At 39.6% G+C, this 17,711-nt stretch overlaps 1 protein-coding gene across 1 annotated transcript; it reads right to left on the bottom strand.

Annotated features, from left to right (window-relative positions):
* Positions 1–1,421: 1,421 nt before the first annotated feature.
* LOC148592110 (serpin B6-like) lies at positions 1,422–7,678 on the bottom strand. The gene is made up of 6 exons (XM_088535663.1): positions 7,505–7,678; positions 5,506–5,643; positions 3,590–3,707; positions 3,239–3,381; positions 2,136–2,303; positions 1,422–2,042 (listed from the first exon to the last, which is right to left on the bottom strand). The coding sequence occupies exons 1-6, from the start codon at positions 7,670–7,672 to the stop codon at positions 1,635–1,637; spliced, it is 1,143 nt and encodes a 380-aa protein (XP_088391789.1). The 5' UTR covers positions 7,673–7,678; the 3' UTR covers positions 1,422–1,634.
* Between the last annotated feature and the right edge of the window lie 10,033 nt (positions 7,679–17,711).

Genomic DNA, 17,711 nt, shown 5'->3' with positions numbered 1-17,711 from the left:
TTGCACAGATCAGGTATTGTCTCTGTTCTGATTTCGAAGATCTGAGTTCATGAATTCTGTAGTAATTTATCTACTAGCTCACTCTTTCTGTCTATATTTCGTACTGAAATGAGATGTACGTGTAGACTGAAAGCAAGCATTTTTTTAAGGAAAGGCAGTAGTGGTTGAACTTTTCTGTTCTGAGAGATTTTTTTTTCTGAGTATACTATCTTCCTTTTCTTTGGTATCCCTTGAGAAATCCTTGTCATCTCACAAGGACCTTCTTCACTTGCAGTCTGATGAATATGGAAAACCAGTGGTGATGACAAATGTTCATAAAAAGAGTTATGCAGGTAATCAGCTTATGTGAGAACTAGCTGTAAGGTGATACATTCCTAATTTTAGAGTTTACCTCAGCTGTCTGCATTATATTGTCACTGCATCGTGCTGTATTGCACTACTCCGCATGCACAGAAAGAAAAGAAAGAGAAAGGGAAGTTCCCTACATGGACCAGGTTCACTAATCCATTTCTCCCACATTGTCTGCAAATGGTGTTACGAGAAATGGCAGTCGAAGTAAACTGTATTTTACAGTATTCAGGGAACCTGACATAGAACAGTGAGGTCTTAACCAGGTACAGGAAAGCTTTGTCATCCATCCAGAAGTTCTCACTGAACAGCTGAAAAAGAAATGCACTATTTATGGATCAAAAAGGAATGCAAATCCCACAGCACTCCTAATTAGTTCTTTAATTATGTTGGGAACAGAAGCAACTAAAACAAATAACTGTATTTGGAAAGTCATTTCAACCATACTTATGGTATTATTTACTAAGCGTGTTCAACAAAACATGAATAGGAAAGGATAAAGCTATAAAAAATGTTTGTCATTTAAATATGCATAGGCCCCATGTAACTTCTATTAAATTACATACTTTTTATGTTATGATAGAAATATCAGTCCTACTCCATAAGAGGCCTCCATGTACAGTGGCTAATAAATCTTGGTGTCAGCTGGCGGTAAAAAAGTGATCCTGGCCCCTTGAAGATTTGTAAGGACATCTTACACAGGTCATACATTTATTCCCACACCTGGCCAAGTGCTTGTCTGGTTACTACCCCGCCAAAATCTGTCCAGTTAGGATGCTTAGTGACATGTACAGCAGGCTGCCAAACCCTCCTTCCATCTGTAGAGAATGTAAGGAAAAAGAGGACAAGGGTGAGAAATGAGTTCCAAGAAACAAAATTTATTTCTTCATTGTCTATGAGACCTGACTCTCTCACTTACTGTCTGGTGGCCAGAAAAAGTGAAGTGAACCACAAGCGTGGATGGATGTATTCACTGAGCTTTGTTTGTTTGTTTGTTTTGTTTTTTTTTGTTTTGTTTTCTGGGTTTTTTTTTGGTTTTGTTTTTAATGCCTCCAGGATGTTAGAATAGTGTCTATTTAAGCACATTGCATAAAAGGTGTGTTAGAAATGGCAGTCTCTATCCATTTCTAAGTGGCTCTGTTATTCTATGCAAGCTTGAGATGAAGACCAGTAAAGAGGATTCAGGCACTGTTGGAAAAGGCAGTGAGCACACGAGAGTAATCCTATTGTAAAGGCACCTAAACTTATTGCAGTAATAGGGGCTCATCAGCCAAGACGTCTCCTGCTTAAGGAGAGCAAAACCTGCCACAGAACAAAATGGTAGAAGTTTTGTTGTGCCGGATGAAGAAGAGGAAGGGATGATCAGCAGTAAATTCTGGAGCAATCATTAAAAGGCTCGACTGAGAGAATCCTATTGCAGTGGCAGCGGCAGCTTCAGTGCCTTCCTCATTGACTTCTATAAAGGACTTGTGAACCACTTCAGAGAGCACCAACTCGTTGCCAGAAGACATTCCTGAGAAGTCTGCTTTCATCGGGTCAAACGCATCGGGCATTCCCATGCTGCCCAAAATGCCTTTCAGATCATAATTTTCTTCCAGTTTAAATCTGGGTAAATACAGAATCAACTCTGTATACTTCATCATTTCAGGTTTATTCCACTGCATCAGCTTCTCATATGAAAGTTCTCTTTCCAGCTAAAAAGAAATACATATATACATATATATATCAATATCAAACTCTTCCCTGGCAGGATAAAAACAATCTTTGCATTTAGTTTAACAACTTACCCTTTCCAAGCCAGTGGATCCATCCTGGATTTCATCAGGGAGCAGGATGATCATGCTGAGTTCATTATCAACATAAGGGACTTCAAGGATTTTGGTCTGCAAGTCCACATCATAGGCCATATTAAATTTATGTTTCTTGAACATCATCTGCACAGGTTTGCTCTTATTCTGAAAAGAAGGTGTGACAACAGTTAATCCTGAGCTAGTATGTGGGTCTTAAAATAAGAGATGGGCATCCAGTTACTCGGAGCTTTTTGAGATTTGCCTGTACAGAGAACTAGGACATGCTGTGGGGTACAGGCCTGTCTCTGCTTTTAGGGAAGCAATGGATAATGACTAAGGTTCCCTGGGTTTTAGTTTTGCATTGTTAATGTGGAAGTACATGTGAAGTGAGAGCCGAGAGGCAAGAACATGCTTTTACACACATGATCTTTAGCATTCCTTTTAATAGAGCTGCTAGGAAGGTCTGTCTTCCTTGCTTTATGTGACTGTGCAATAATCTCCATTTAGATAGTTTCATTTTTGTGTGGCTCTATTAAAATATTTTAATACTATAATATTAAATATATTATTTTAAAGCACCACTAAAATGTCAAAAAAAAAACCAAAGTGATGGCACTATTTTGAGTCCTTAAAAATCACAGGAACATTAGGGAGAGGGGAGATTTTTCTTCCCCATTCTTTCCCCATTGCCTCCTTCCGTTCCTTTTTTAACACGGACCATCAGTTACTAATGTTTACTTCCTTGTTATCCTCCATTTCAGTTCGAGAGTCACATTCCTAGCTCTTGTTAAGGACATCTGGTAACATTCCCAGAGTTTGGGATCACTTCCAAAAAGCAGGCCTGACCAGGAATCAAGTGGAAGACAGTATTTTTCTAAAGGAGCTGGAAATATTTGCAAAAGGCTGTTACATTACATCCATTTTGACATTGAAACATCTAGAAAGTATGTAAAACAACAGAAAATTGAAAAAGAGGGTGATTAGTTATCAAAGGCCATTAAGTAATTCTGTTAATCTTACTTGTAGTTCCCCTGCACTAATGTATTTTTCTAAGCAAGCAAGATGTAACACTGTGCTGTCAGCATTGCAGGGTACCATACCTTGTTAAGTTTGAATGGCCTTTCCATTGTCCTCCATTTGTCGAACTGGGCCTCCCAGTTGCCTTTGAAATAGATGGCATTCACCAACACAAGTCTGGTCGTTGAATTAATCATTCCCTTGGTCAGCAGGTTCTGAATTTTACCTTTGAGATTAATTCAAAGGAAAACAAATGTTAACAGCAAGACATATATCTAATTTTTAACAAATATAGCACCCACTCTATAATGATATCAATCTGATAGTGAGAGCTCAGGATTTTTAAAAAGTCCAAAATGTTTTATCTTGAAATAGCAGTTTATCTAAGCCTTGACTGCCTTTAAATGCAACATGGAGCTTTGTAAAATACTTACCTTCAGTCTTCTCTTCCACCCAGCCATTTATTTTTTTTCTGGAATCCTCTGAAGAGTGCACAAAGTCAGTTCGTTCTAATCCAGCGTGATAGAATTTCTGACTTGATTCTGTAAATGACTGCAATTGAACATTAAGCACAGAATTTCAGCAACATATTTTACTCCTGTTCACTCACAGACTCTTGTTAAACGCTGAGAAAATCTGCCTCCTGTCTTTCCTCAGCTTTACATATTTTTTTTCTGTTTATTTTTTTCTTTTTTTCAACTAATCAAACAACAAATTGCCTTCCATTTTTTTATGTAAATGAGCCAATGTACTGTCTAGTGCAGTGATGGAGACTCTAACAGTGTTGATGTTCTTCTGGCTTCAGTTAGAGAATGTACAATGTTTTAAGTCTGTTTCTGCATAAAACTAGTTTTTATGACTCCAAACATAACTAGAAACAGAGGTGATCCATTGATTTTTCATACAGAGAAAAAACATATCTTCCCTCCAATTTCATATATTTTGATCTTTATACTACAGTTCAGTTTTTAGTATGGGGACTTTCAGTACAGTAGAGATGAAACTATTGGTGCTTATTTACAACATTTTTCCTCCACAAAAAAAAAGACTGTAAATTAGGAAGGAAAAAACAGGATTGTAAAAGAGTGAAAAAATAAAAAGCATTACAAGAACTCTTAGATATAAATACCTACACTCCCTGAAAATAAATATGAAACCCATAGGTGTATTTCTATGGAAATTACTTAAGGAACACCCATAATACGTACCTACTATTCATATTTATGCCTTCTGATAAGGAAAGTATTAAAAAGCATGTGCCTCTTCCAGTATAGGCTCTGGATGACAGAGACATGTCTGGATGACATACTACAAAATACTGTGTATGCTGGACAGCAATAACAATTCTCTTTTTCACCATATTAACACATGATCAAGGGAAAAGAGAAATGACAGATATTTGGTCCCTAGGCAAAAAACGTGTGAATTGTTTTTAGAGTATTTAGAGGGCCTTGCACCATCAGAGGGCTATCAAACAGGAGCTTCATGAACAAATTGAGATACTGTCATTCAGAGTAGTCTTTTGCATTACAGAATGGTTGAGGCCGGAAGGGACATCTAGAGGCCATCTAGTCCCACTGCCCTGCTCAAGCAGGAACACCTAGAGTATGTGGCACAGGGTCACGTCCAGGTGGGTTTGGAAGATCAAAGAAGGGGACTCCACATCCTCTCTGGGCAACCTGTCCCAGGGCTCTGTCACCCTCACAGGAAAGAAGTTCTTCCTCGCATGGAGGTGGAACTTCCTGTGTTTCAGCTTGTACCTGTTACCCCTTGTCCTGTCACTGGCCACCATGGAGAAGAGTTTGGCCCCATCCTCTTCACATTCTCCCCTCAGGTATTTGTCTATGTTGATAAGATCCCCTTTCAATTTTCTCCAGGTTAAACAGCCCCAGCACGCACAGTCTTTCCTGATGCGATAGATCCTGCATTTCCTTAATCCTCTTTGTTACTCTACAGTGGAGCCTCTCTAGAAGTTCCACGTCCCTGTGGTACTGGGGAGCCCAGAGCTGCCCACAATACTCCAGGTGCAGCCTTAGCAGAGCTAAGGAGAGGGGTAGGATCCCCTCTCTGGACCTGCTGGCAACGCTCCTCCTCACGGATCCCATTGGCCGCCTTGGCCACAGAGCACATTGCTGCCTAATGGTTAACTTGTTGTCAACCAGGACTCCCAAATCCCTCTCTGCGGAGCTGCTTTCCAGCAGGTCAACCCAAAATCTGTACTGGCATCTCAAGTCTTAAAAAGAAAAAAAAAAAAAAAAAAACTAGTGATAATGCCTTTAACTGCCCTCCACAGGGAAGAAGTAGTGCACATGTTAGACATGAAAACCCCACAACTTTGAGGTTTACTTACTGAAAGGAACTCAAGTGTCTTTTCTCCATATAAGCGGTTGGCTGTTCTAAGCAGGTACTTGGTGTTGGGATTGTTGATTTCAGAAAGAAGTGACTGATATCCGTTGTGGGCATCTGGAGTTTTGTTCAAGTAAAGCACCTGTAGAAAGATCAACATCCTCAGCACAGTCCACATCTTTGAAGCACTTGATTCAGCATAATGCTTTTTACCAGTTTTGAAATTAAAAAGTGACCTGGTCACCCATAGCAAGCCATGGAAGAGAGCAGATTTTTCTTCACAGCTCCCATCTGGCACTTACTGTGAACGTTGCACATGTTGTGTGCACAGCAGGATGTTGTGTGAGTAATAGTTAGCATGCAGAAGGGTCAGTGCTTCCACAGCTCCCATCTCTCTATCCAACCATTTAGGGATATACAATTAAAAACAAATTTTGGTGCATACGACTTACTTTATATGAAAACATTTATAAAATAAATGACTTTTATTTTAAAGATCTAATTTCTGAGTATGGTGTGCATAAACGAATGTTTTAAATTCTCAGAGGATATATTTCAGTCAGCTCACTCGTATGAAATCTGTGGCAACCAAGATAAATATTTGGCATGTTTAGTTTTACCCGATAAGACTTCCTCACCAACATTTTACAAATCTAGTGCTGCCTTTTCCACACAGATTTAAAACTGAAATGATTCACAGAAGTCAAAGGAGTCATTCTAGATTGACACCAAGGTAGTAGTGCACTTTTTTTCTTAGCTGCATGTCAATCCTAAATATCTGATGGAATCCTTAAATCCTCAAGCAAGATTCAAAAGAAGTGATATGGAACAAGGCGTGACATTTTATTCCACTTAAATGGTTGCCTAAAGTAAAATAATTTCTATTTGTTACAAAAGAATGTTATGGTATAAATATCATGACATTTGAGAACTGTGCATTGCATATTTTGAACAGGACACTATCAGAAAACAAGTGAATGAATGTTCCTACACATCAGTATATATAAAGCTTTGAAAACACAATGCAGAGCTGTTTTGTAAACAAAAGTCAAATCTCAACAATACCTTGCTAAGACATCCATCCAGCCCCTTCAGGATTCTGAGTTTAGACCTATTTTACTTTCTCCTCAGTGCTGCATACAGTTCTAAGCAGCGGAGGGAGGAAGGGAGCCCCTTAGTGAACATGGGATCAGCTGTATTGCAGTGACTGAGGGGGCTAGGTGCCTGCAAGGGCAGTCCCCACTGTCACACCCCTGGCACACTGCTCACTCCACTCACCAGCTCTGCTTTCGGCAACTCGATTACATACGAGCACCATCGATCTTACATTTCACTGGCCACTCTGCTTTTCCCCATTCTAAACCTTGGCTCAGGTATGCACTGGGACTTCAGAGATGTACTCTTAGCCCAGCGCCACTTCCTTCCTCCAGATGGCCCAAGTGCTGACACATTAAAATTGGGGATTGTGAGAACAGAGGAAATCACTAGACAAGTGACTAGTGATTTTCTTCATGATTTCTTCCAATTTTGGCATGTCTGACATAACGTATTTACAGAGTGAGTTTTTTTGTTTTTTTTTTTCCAAATGCACCTGTCTTCGTTTTCAAAATGTGGATTTCAAAATGTATTCAGGTATTGCTCCCAAGGAACAGCACAACAGCACATATATTTCTGTAGCTGGACATCCATCTGCACAACCTCAAACACAAAACCTACCCACTCTCTCTTACTAACATTCAAAAGGAACACCACTCAAAAACAAATGAAATGAAAAAAACACCTAAGAATCTCCTAATTGCATATTAAAAGAAGTTTCACCTACTCAAATACATACCAATTAAAAAATAAAAGGTACTGCTGAAGTCCATACTAAAGGAAGACCTCTGTTCCCTGAGGCCTGAAGGACAACAACAACTGAGCATGAGCGCAGGCCACAGACTTTAAACAAGAGATTGGTGGTTCATGTGTTCATGCCAAATTTGAAACCTTTCATTTAGACTTACCTTTGCTATCTGGGCTTCAGTGTTACCTTTGGAACCCAGCAAAACCATAGACAGAGCAGAAGAAATACTGAATGGCGAAAAGAACATGTTCTGCACCCTGTTCTTTTCACATAGCTTTTTAAAGAGGTCGAGGGCAAAAGTGGTATTTGCTGCACTGAGGCATTCCATGGCTGAGAACCTGGGAAATAAAATATAAGAGAGGCTTAAATGTATTTAAATCCAAATTGACAAATTATTTTTGTCTTCATATTTCCCAATATATCTATATATTTTACCGTACCATACTTGCAACAAAGACAGCAGTCTCCACTGGTCTCACTAGGCTCTTCAGTGAGTAAATATAGTGTATCTTTTGAAGTAATAATATATTGGCAGTGAGCAACGTGTTTAGAAATTGTTTAAATGGAAAAAGTCTCCTCTCGCTTCTCGAGGAAAGTTATTGGTCTTTAGGGAAAAAAAAGGGGCCAGAAGATAAGCATCGGAATGGCAAACTCTTACCTGCTCTAAGTCCGCTTAACTCCCTTGGTGTCTTCAGGTGACTTGTAAGCGCACAGGCTGTGTTTTATAGGTAGCAGCGTGGCTGGCAGATGTCAGCAGAATGAAGTGGCCTACTAGATTAACAAAAAGAAAACTGTTTAGTGACCATGGCAGCAGATTATCATTGTGTACATGCACGCTTCCGTATGTGTGTTTTACAGATTGTCGGACTCTACAGATATCACTGCGGTAGGCAGCTAACTAACCTGTGGTCACCAGCTATATACCTGCAACGTGAACAGTAATTGTTAAAATGATGAGTTAAGTGCAGATTAGTATCACCAAAGATTCTAAGATAGCAGCCGATCGATAGTGAAGATTTCTGTTCTTTTTTTCCTTAAGGCAGTGCCTACTGCTGGTCTGTTCCTGTGAAATACAAACCTAATGGCTAATTAATATTACTGACACCTTATCTCAAACAAATGGGTGGAGAGAACAAGTTCTTTCTGCATGCATGATTTACCTGTATGGAAGAAAAATTCTTACTAACAGCTTTGCTATAGACTACACAGGCTGCAACTTTTCTTATGTTTCTCTTTTCCCACAACTACAAAAGAAAGAAAAAAAAAAGAAACCTTAGTTGGAAACAATTCTCCAGTTCCACTTCAAACAACACAGTAATTTAATTAAACTTACTGTTCAGCACAAACAGAGGCCATCAGTGTCTTAAATTCACCTTAACTATCCCCAGTAACAGAATTTTCCTGCTCTCCTGATCCCTATCAAACCCTGTCAAGGTCTTTTGATCAGCACTGGCACAGCACTGGGGATGGCACTGCATAGTGTTACTTGGGATGTTTTTGTAGGGTTTCCATGAAAAGTTAGGGTATAGCAAAGGACACAACTTTTTTTTTTTTCTTGCCTGCTGAAAATCAATGCTTTTAATCCAATTGTATGCAACATTTCAACACAAGGTTGTGAGTAGGAATCCCCACTTTCTTGGCCTCCCAGTATACCTACTACATGCTCTGAATTCAAGGCTAAGAATTCAAGGCATTATAGTTGTCGAACAAAGTATTTACACATCAAAACCGCTTCCCTAGAATTTTGCAGCTTCCTCCCTCCTTTTATCGACTTTTGTTACTGTTTTTTGTGATGCAACAGGAGGTCAGTTTTACCAGATCCAGACCAGGAGTGTTATCACTGATGTCATCTGGTAGGAGAACAAACATGCTGAGTTCATTTTTTGTATATGACAGCTCAATGATTTTGAATTTCACAGTCATTATATGCCGCATCAAAATCTGTACTTGTTTAGACTTGGTCTGCGAGTCTTTTTTCTTGGGCTTGGATTACCCAATTTTCTTTTGAACTACTATGATGTATCCCTTCATTGTCATGTTCAAATGGGAAAGCAGGCTTTGCTAACCCCATGAGTTAAGCTGTCTTTGTACATCATTTACTGTACAGTTCCTAAAATTACACAAGTATTGTAGTAGGTTTCAAATGCACAGTTGCAATATCAGCACACTTGTCTCACATCACCTGACATACAAAAGGTGTTTGTACTGTAATCTATGTCAAACATGGTAGAAGTTCTTACTGAGAAATCATTTTACTTACCTTTGACACAGGCTAATCCTAGATTCAGTCAGCTACTGTATGTTGTTAACACACAACTGATTTAAGTTCTGTTAGCTCAATCATGTGCCCTCATTGTATGCTGTGTGCGTCATCCTCACGCCCTTGACTATAATGACAAACTCCATTGAAAGCTACATCTGAGGTTTTTATACAACTCCACTACATGAGGAAAGAACATCTGGGGCTTGAAAAGTTTGTTTTGAATTTCTCTATATGACCTTTTTGATAACATCAGAGCACCTTTTTTTTTCTCTCTTTTGTGAGGTAGATTCCTGTACAAGAGAAAATAGTAGTCTGATATAAAGTTGAAATAAGATGATTAGATTAAAGGAATCTGTGAGGAATTTGTGAGGACAATAAAGAGGCAGGCATGAAGAGAACATTTGATATGATAATGTTATAGCAGAAATTTACTTTTGCCTTATTGTCTTCCATAAAAGAGATGATAGAGATTCTCAGTTGGAAATGCTCTGTATCAGCCCAAAGCATACAGTCAAGAGACTATGAAGCAAATGAGCAATAAGCATTTGCCAGGACTAATTAGTAATCACTCAGGGGATCTAAATCAACTCAAAGCTGAAAGAATAGTAATCTCTCATTTAAAACCTCCTTCCAGGAAACTAGAAGATGATTAATGTGCTGACAGCTTTTAAAAAGATTGCAAAGACAAAGGGTGTTACAAGCATATACGTTTATTGAGCCAGTGAATAGAATAGGCTTAGTGTATCCATGAATCACATGACATATTGGAAGAGAATCAACAGTACTTTTGCAATAGGCAGTCCTACATCACCAATACGTTGGAAGTTTTTTAAGGTGTCATGAAGCATATGAGTAAGCACAGTTCAGCCTGTGCGGTCTATTTGGTGTTCCCAAAGGTATTTGGTAGGACCTCTCACCAAAGGTTTTTGAACAAGACAAACACCCATGAGTGTATAGAGAAAGTACTAATTTGTCTGAAAGATTTGAAACCAAGGGTCAAAAGAAATAGTGTCCATGGGGAAGGGACAGTGGAGTTGCACAGGGATCTCACTAAAATATAAGAATATAAAAATGGATATAAATACTTATAATGGAATATAAATATTACAGCATTTATAAATGAACTAATAAAAGGGTTAGTGTATATAGCATGATATTAATATTTAGGAATGAGATTTTGAATTATAATAGACCTTTTCATGAAAAAAATGCCCAAATTGCAATTTTGAAAAAGGCGAATATAAGTTTAGATTATAAAGGAGTATAAAGGAGTAGGAAACACAGAGAATATCAATATTCCACTCTACAAAGCCCTGTGCTTCCACAGATTCTTGCGCAGCTCCGGTCTTGCCGTCTCAGAGATGTAAGAGATACAGAGAAGAGGGACAACGATGATGAGAAAAGCAGAGAAGCTTCCTTTGGAGGAAAAAGGAACCAAAGAAATAATGAAACCAGCAGGGAAAAGGATAAACAGGAGTTTCCTGCATAGACTGACTAGAACCAAGTAACACAGTGTTAGGATCAGCTAGGATCTTTTACTTTCAAAGATCTGAGTTCATGAATTCTGTAGTAGTTTGTCTACTAGTTCATTCTTTCTGCATATGTTTCTTACTGAAGTGAGATGTACATGTAGACTGAAAGGAAACAGTTATATATGTGTTATAAGGGTAAAGCAGTAGTTATTGAACTTTTCTGTTCTCAGAGATTTTTTTTTCTGAGTCTTGTGTTGCGATGGTCTCCCCTTGAGAAGTCACTGTCATCTCAGAAAGATCTTCTTCTCTTGCAATCTAATGAATATGAAAAACCAGTGGTGAGGGCAAATGTTCCTATAGACAGTTAATGCAGATAATGCAGCTTATGTGAGAACCAGCTGTAAGGTGATACATTCCTAATTTCAGAGTTTACCTCAGCTATCTGCCTTGCAGTGTCCCCTTATGCACCTTGTGGTGAGAGCAGTTGCAGTACTCCATGGGTAAAAGAAATTTTTTTTTCCCTTGGAAGTTTCATTCAGCTTCTTCTATGGGGGCAGACTGAAGCTGCATGTTGATGCTGAAAGAGACTCCATTCTTATAGTCTGAGAAAAAGAAATGTCAGAGAGAGATGATGATGACTCTTCTTCTTCATGCCCTAAAAAAAAAGATAGAAACAAAGATAACCCTCCATCCCAGCCCCCTCTTCCTCCAGGAGGGAACAGGGCTGAGCTGAATGTTTTTGGCAGAGGAATTTCAAACAAGTGGCCATTATTCCCTTGGAATACCTGAATCAAATCTGCATGGAAGAATCAAAAATCTTCAGGCTTCAGAATTTGCATGCATGCATGTGTGTGAGGTTTTACAGTCCACTTGTCACATTGCTCGTCCTGGAAAAGAAGAGGCTAGATGCCCTATCCAATACTCATTTAGGTATTAATAAAGTGAAGATTTGAACCATTTTACCCCGTGCTGACTGTCCAGAACACCGCACTATAGAGTCATGCTCTCTTGTACATTTAGTTTCAGCATCAGTAGGAAGAGATGGAAAGTCCTGTCTTCTACAGTCTGTACTCAGTCCTCTGATCCTAAGTCAATCATTAGCTGGATGATTAAGCACCCTTCCTAAAGGTAGGAGTTGGAACTTTCAGCCCTCTCCGGCTGTTCAAGTCTTGCTAACTTAGGCTTGCATTCCGGTCACTGTGTTTTGACGCACTGTTTTCCCAAAGTCTGTCATTTATACAAAACAATGAACACTGCCTTCCCCTGCATTACATTTATGTCATCATTGAACTGCTTAGTTCCAAATGACTTACATGATTTTTTAAAAAAAACTATCAGAATAAAGCAAGTTATTTTGATATGACCATAGCTGAAAACATGACAATAGGAAGAATTAAGATGTTCCTCAGTCAGGGTCTGTGGCTGTGAGGAAATAAATACTTTTGGAAATACAGAACTGTTTGTACCTCCCTTTTCTCCTCTATATCATCTCGTATTAAAGTGCCTGCTCCTTTACTTATTCATACTACTTCTTTCCATCGTCTGTTTTTGGAACTTACACTTCAGAGCGTAAGTAGGTTGCTGACCTTGTATATGGCTGTTAGGACCAGAAAGTCTAGAGGATAAAGAGAGAGAGGGAGTGTTCCTCCCTTCAACGCTGGTGTTAACTCATGTGTATCCTGAAATATATAGGGCAGCATGTCTTTCTCCACACCCTTGATGCTTGGCCTGGAAACATGTAGAAGTTGTAGAAAAAAAAATCGACCACACTGCACTGGCAGGGGACATGTTGAAGTAATTTGAAAACTCTCTCTCTCTCTCTCTTTTTTTTTTTTTTTCTTTTCATGGGAAGTGTTGAGAAACTAATCTTCAAGATATGCCTGAAAAAGAATATTACAGTAGGCTGTTGTTTACACTCATCCTGTTGTGAGAGAAATATTCATTTAATCCTTGTGGTCTATAGGTCACATAAAGCCCTTATTTTGTGTTATTTTAGATTTGTGCTCTTTTGCTCAGAAAGATCTTCTTTGAGGCTCAGAGGGTACTTACACAATCACCTAAAAGAAATGATGAAATGTAAACCTATAAGATGAAACCTAAAAGAAATGAAACACTTGACTCATTTAAATTAATGGGTGTTGTTTTAAGAAAAGACTGGTCCTAACAAAAATTCTGAAGGTGAAGGCATTTTAGATACCTGTAGGCCCAACCCTGTCCCTAGTTTATTTTTTCTCTGTTCTCAGCTGAGGGACTTAGCATCAAAACTGCTTATAAGTTCTACTTGAAATGATTTATTCTATCAGAATTGTGGCTGTAAACTGTAACAATCAAATCTGAAAAATTAGAATAGATTGTGTAAAATAGTAGAATGTAAAATTATAGATCACCAAAGGCATAATACAAGCCAGTTACGTGTATACAAATGTTTTACTTTAAACCAGAATAACTAGCAGTTCCATTGTTTTCTTTTGCTTTTGTCCTTGGGACTTAGATCAAACTGCACTGATAAATATCCTTTGCAAATTTTATAACTTTTCTCCTATACCTACAGTTACTTCTGAGTGGCCACTTCACACATGCAGAGTAAACCTCTTGCTAGCATGCAGTCAAAACATAAGGAAAAAGCACTGTTCTCAAGAATACAAGCCCATATTTTGACCTGGAATTCCATGATGTGCATATATTCACTTTCAATCTAACTGGTACATATGACACATGAGGTTTGAAGAATACTCTAAGTACCTCTTTTTTTCACATTTTCTAAGTATGTGCATTTTCTGTGCCTGGAATATCTATCTTGTTTTCTTACTTCAATTTTATATTTGACAGTGCTTCACTAAATGTGGAACAGCATCAAGTAAATATGCTTAAGAAATGTTTCTGCTACATATATGAAACTACTGTTGTCTGTTCTTTAGCTAATTTAATAGGAGAAAAAAAAAACAGTGGTTTAGGATGAAAATTACTATATCACAACCTTCAAAGATTGGCCAAAAATACAGGAAAATGAAGAAAGGGTGCCCAAACTATGTAGAGAGTCTTTGTGGCATGTTCAGCTGCTGCAAGATCCTGTTTAGTAAGTGAGAGATGAGTTTAAAAGGGGAACAAATCTGCCAAAGAAAAGGTACTCTTGACTTTGTGCCAGGTGGAAGAGAAAAATATTAGCTTGCTGCAAACAGAATGATAGAAACAAGGTTTCACAGCATCAGAACACATGATCTGTTGATGCTGGGAGTATTGAACTTTGATAAACAGTCATAAAAAAGTCTTGTGATAAGCATATGTCCTTTTACATAGGCGTCCTGATGAAGTCCTTTTGGTCTTATTTGAAGCCAGTTCTCATCCCCATTTTTCTCAGCATCAACGTGGGGCTCTATCTCTCTGCCTGTTTGAGTCTTTTTCTCCTGCATCAGTATTCAGTTTACTCTGTAGTTTGAGTGGATCATCTGAGCATTTCTTGAAGATCAGTTATTTGAATTACATATAATTAAAAAGCAGCAGAGTGAAAAAAAACAGTTGGCTCCTTGTTCATTTAGATCCGTAATAGACTAGATCTCATAACATTATTTACCAGAAATTCTGTTCACATTCAGGAAGAAAACGATAGCAAATATCACGTATATTGCAATAGGATCTGATGGGATCAGAATATAAGTAACATTTTAAAAGTCATTTCCTTGTGTCTGTTACTAATGGCAAAATAAGACCTTAAAAATATTGGTAAAGTTCACAGTAGATGAGCTCTAGAGAGTGTTTCCTCCAACTGGCTCCTTTTGCTTCCTCCTCCCGATCCCTTTATCCCCACATTAATATATCTTACTACTGAAAAGTGTGTTCTTTTGTGTGTAAATTACCTTTAGTTGAGATGGACAGTGAACTTCGGATGGAAGTTTGTGCAGAGCAAATATTTTTATGGTATTTTTTTTCCTGAATTCAAATCATATTGCCTTAGATAATGTTCTATGTCAGATAGTTGCCTGGTATCATAGTGACTAAAAAGCTTTGTGTCATTCCTCATGGCCACAGGAGATGACCACTGCTGTCCTCCCAAGTCACAGGATCACAGAATGGCTGAGCTTGGAAGGGACCTTTAGAGATCAGTTGGTCTCATTCCCTCTGCTCAAGTAGACTCACCTACAGTATGTTGTCCAGGACCCTGCTGTCCCTTAGTTTTTGAGTATCTGCAGTGATGGAGGCTCCACAACCTCTCTGGGCAGCCTGTTCCAGCACTCAGTCACCATTCCAGCAAAGGAGTTTTTCCTTATGTTCAGACAGAACTTCCAATGTTTCAGTTTGTGCCTGTTGCCTCTCATCCTTATCTCTTGGCACCGCTGAAAGGAGTCTCATCCCATCTATTTACATCTCTGCTTCGGGTATTTATACACACTAATAGGATTCTCCCTCGGGCTTCTCTTCTGCAGATCGAAAAAGCACAGCATTCTCAGCCTTTGCTCAAAGGAGAGTTGCTCTTGTTCTTTCACCATCTTGGTGGCCCTTTGCTGGACTCACTCCAGTAGCTCCATTTCTCTCCTGTACTGAGAAGCCCCGAGGTGGACAAGCACTCCAGATGTGGTTGCAGCAGGGCTGAGTAAAGGGGCAGGATCATCTCCCTACCATTGGCCTTCTTGGCCACAAGGGGACATTGCTGGTTCATTTCTTAAGAAATGTGCTTAAGAATTTGCCGTCCCGCATGACTCCTTCTCTGCAGAGCTGCTTTCCAGCAGGTGAACCCCTCAGCCTGTCCTGGTGCATGTGATTAATCCTCTCTAGATGAAGGACTCTGCACTGCCTTTTGTTGAATTTCATGAGGTTCCTCTCTGCCCATCTCTCCAGCCTGTTGAGGTCCTCCTGAATGGCAGCACAGTCCTCTAGTCTATCAGTCACTCCTCCCAGTTTTGTATCATCAGGAAACTTTGTGAGGGTTCACTCTGTCCTTTCATCTAGTGCACTTTGAGGATGCACTCTGTCCCTTCATTGAGGCCATTGATGACTGAACTGAAAATCACTGGACACAGTATTCACCCCTGGGGGACACTGCTAGCTACAGTCCTCCAACCAGACTCTGCACCATGATTCACAACCCCCTGAGCTCTGCCATTCAGCCACCCCCCTGTCCACTTCACCATCCACTTATCTAGCCTACATTTCCTGAACTTGCCTATGAGGGTGTTATGGGCAACAATGTCAAAAGCCTTGTTAAAGTCAATCGCTCCCCTCATCTGTCCAGATCAGAGAAGACTATCAGGTTGTTTAAGCATAATTTCTCCTTTGCGATTCCACCTGACTACTCGTGATGACCTTATCCTTCACACAGTTAGGATTCACATCTGGGATGAGCTGCTTCATCACCTTTCCAGGCATTGAGGTGAGACTGTGTGGCCTGAATCTTTGTGGTTCCTCATTCTTGCCCTTTTTGAAACTGGAATGACAGTACTTTCTTCCAGTCTTCAGGCACCTCTCCTGATCACCATGATCTCCCAAAGACAACTGAGACTGTCCTTGCAATCACATCAGGCAGGTTCCTCTGCACTCATGGGTGTATCCCATCAGGGCAAAATGACTTGTGTATGTCCAGTGTGCTTGAGGGAACACAATTGTCCTCCTCCAAGGGGAAGTCTTCCTTTCTCCAGACTCTGTATTCTTTATTACCATGGTCCTTGGTAATTCAGCAGTCCTGCATTTCCCCTAGTCTTCCTTTTGTTAGTAATTTATTTAGAGATGCCCTTATTGACATCCCTCACTAGATTAAACTCCAGACAGACCCTGGCCTCCTAGCCCCATCCCTGCATACTCAGACCACCTTCCTATAGTCCTTCCATGTGGTCTGTCCCTGCTTCTGCTTTCTCTATGCTTCATTCTTCTCTTTGAGTTTTGCTAGGAGCTCCTTGTTCATCTATGCCAGTTTTCTGCCCCCTTTGCTTGATTTCATGGTCCTTTGGCTGTATTGTTCTTGAGCTTGAAAAAAAGGATCCTTAAATATCAACTAGGTATCTTGGACCCCTCTTCCTTCTAGGACCCTATACCATGGCATTCTTCCAAGCAGATCCTTGAAAAGGCCATAGTGTGCTCTTCTAAAGCCCAGGGTTGTGATCCTGCTTTTTGCCCTGCTCTCTCCTCACAGGATCCTGAACTCCACCATCTCATGCTCTCTACAGCAAGGGTTGTCCCCAGCCTTCATGTCTCTAACCAGCCCTTCTTTGCAAGTACGAGGTCCAGCAGAACACATCTCCTCATTGGCTCTTCTATCACCTGTGTCAGGAAGTCAGTGTAAGAGTCAGAAATTATTTTGTCAATACAGGATTTCTTGTTCATTATTTGAACACAGGGAGGAAAGGTTTTGCTGGAAGCTACTCTTCTGTTCTATAGGCACTAGTCAGACTTTGTATTTCTAATGTGTTGTAACAGGAAAATAACCCTTCTCAGTAATTCCCAGGGAGTCCAGCAGTGCAGTAAGTACTGGTTTACAGTGGTGTACTGAATGCATCCAAAGAAAGAAAACTTCAAATGCCTTGACTCAGTGAACAAAGACTTGCTTCTCAGAGAGTATAATTTAATTAGTACACTTAGTAAATGTCGAGGATAGCGTATGCTGTTCGGAGTCTGATGGAAACAAGATGCTGGTGTGTTAGAGT

Source organism: Tinamus guttatus, unplaced genomic scaffold, assembly GCF_059628265.1.
Source record: "Tinamus guttatus ecotype Peru unplaced genomic scaffold, ASM5962826v1 Tinamus_guttatus_pri_ptg000639l, whole genome shotgun sequence".
Lineage (NCBI taxonomy): Eukaryota > Metazoa > Chordata > Aves > Tinamiformes > Tinamidae > Tinamus > Tinamus guttatus.
This window is presented reverse-complemented; position numbering and strand designations above follow the sequence as displayed.

Bases quoted from the DNA above. Each gene is read 5' to 3' on its own strand.
- LOC148592110 (XM_088535663.1), bottom strand. From the start codon at position 7,672: ATGGAATGCCTCAGTGCAGCAAATACCACTTTTGCCCTCGACCTCTTT. The intron at 3,382-3,589 runs GTAAGTATTTTA...TTAATCTCAAAG, and splicing joins GGTGGAAGAGAAGACTGAAG to GTAAAATTCAGAACCTGCTG. The intron at 2,043-2,135 runs GTAAGTTGTTAA...ATTTCTTTTTAG, and splicing joins GATCCACTGGCTTGGAAAGG to CTGGAAAGAGAACTTTCATA.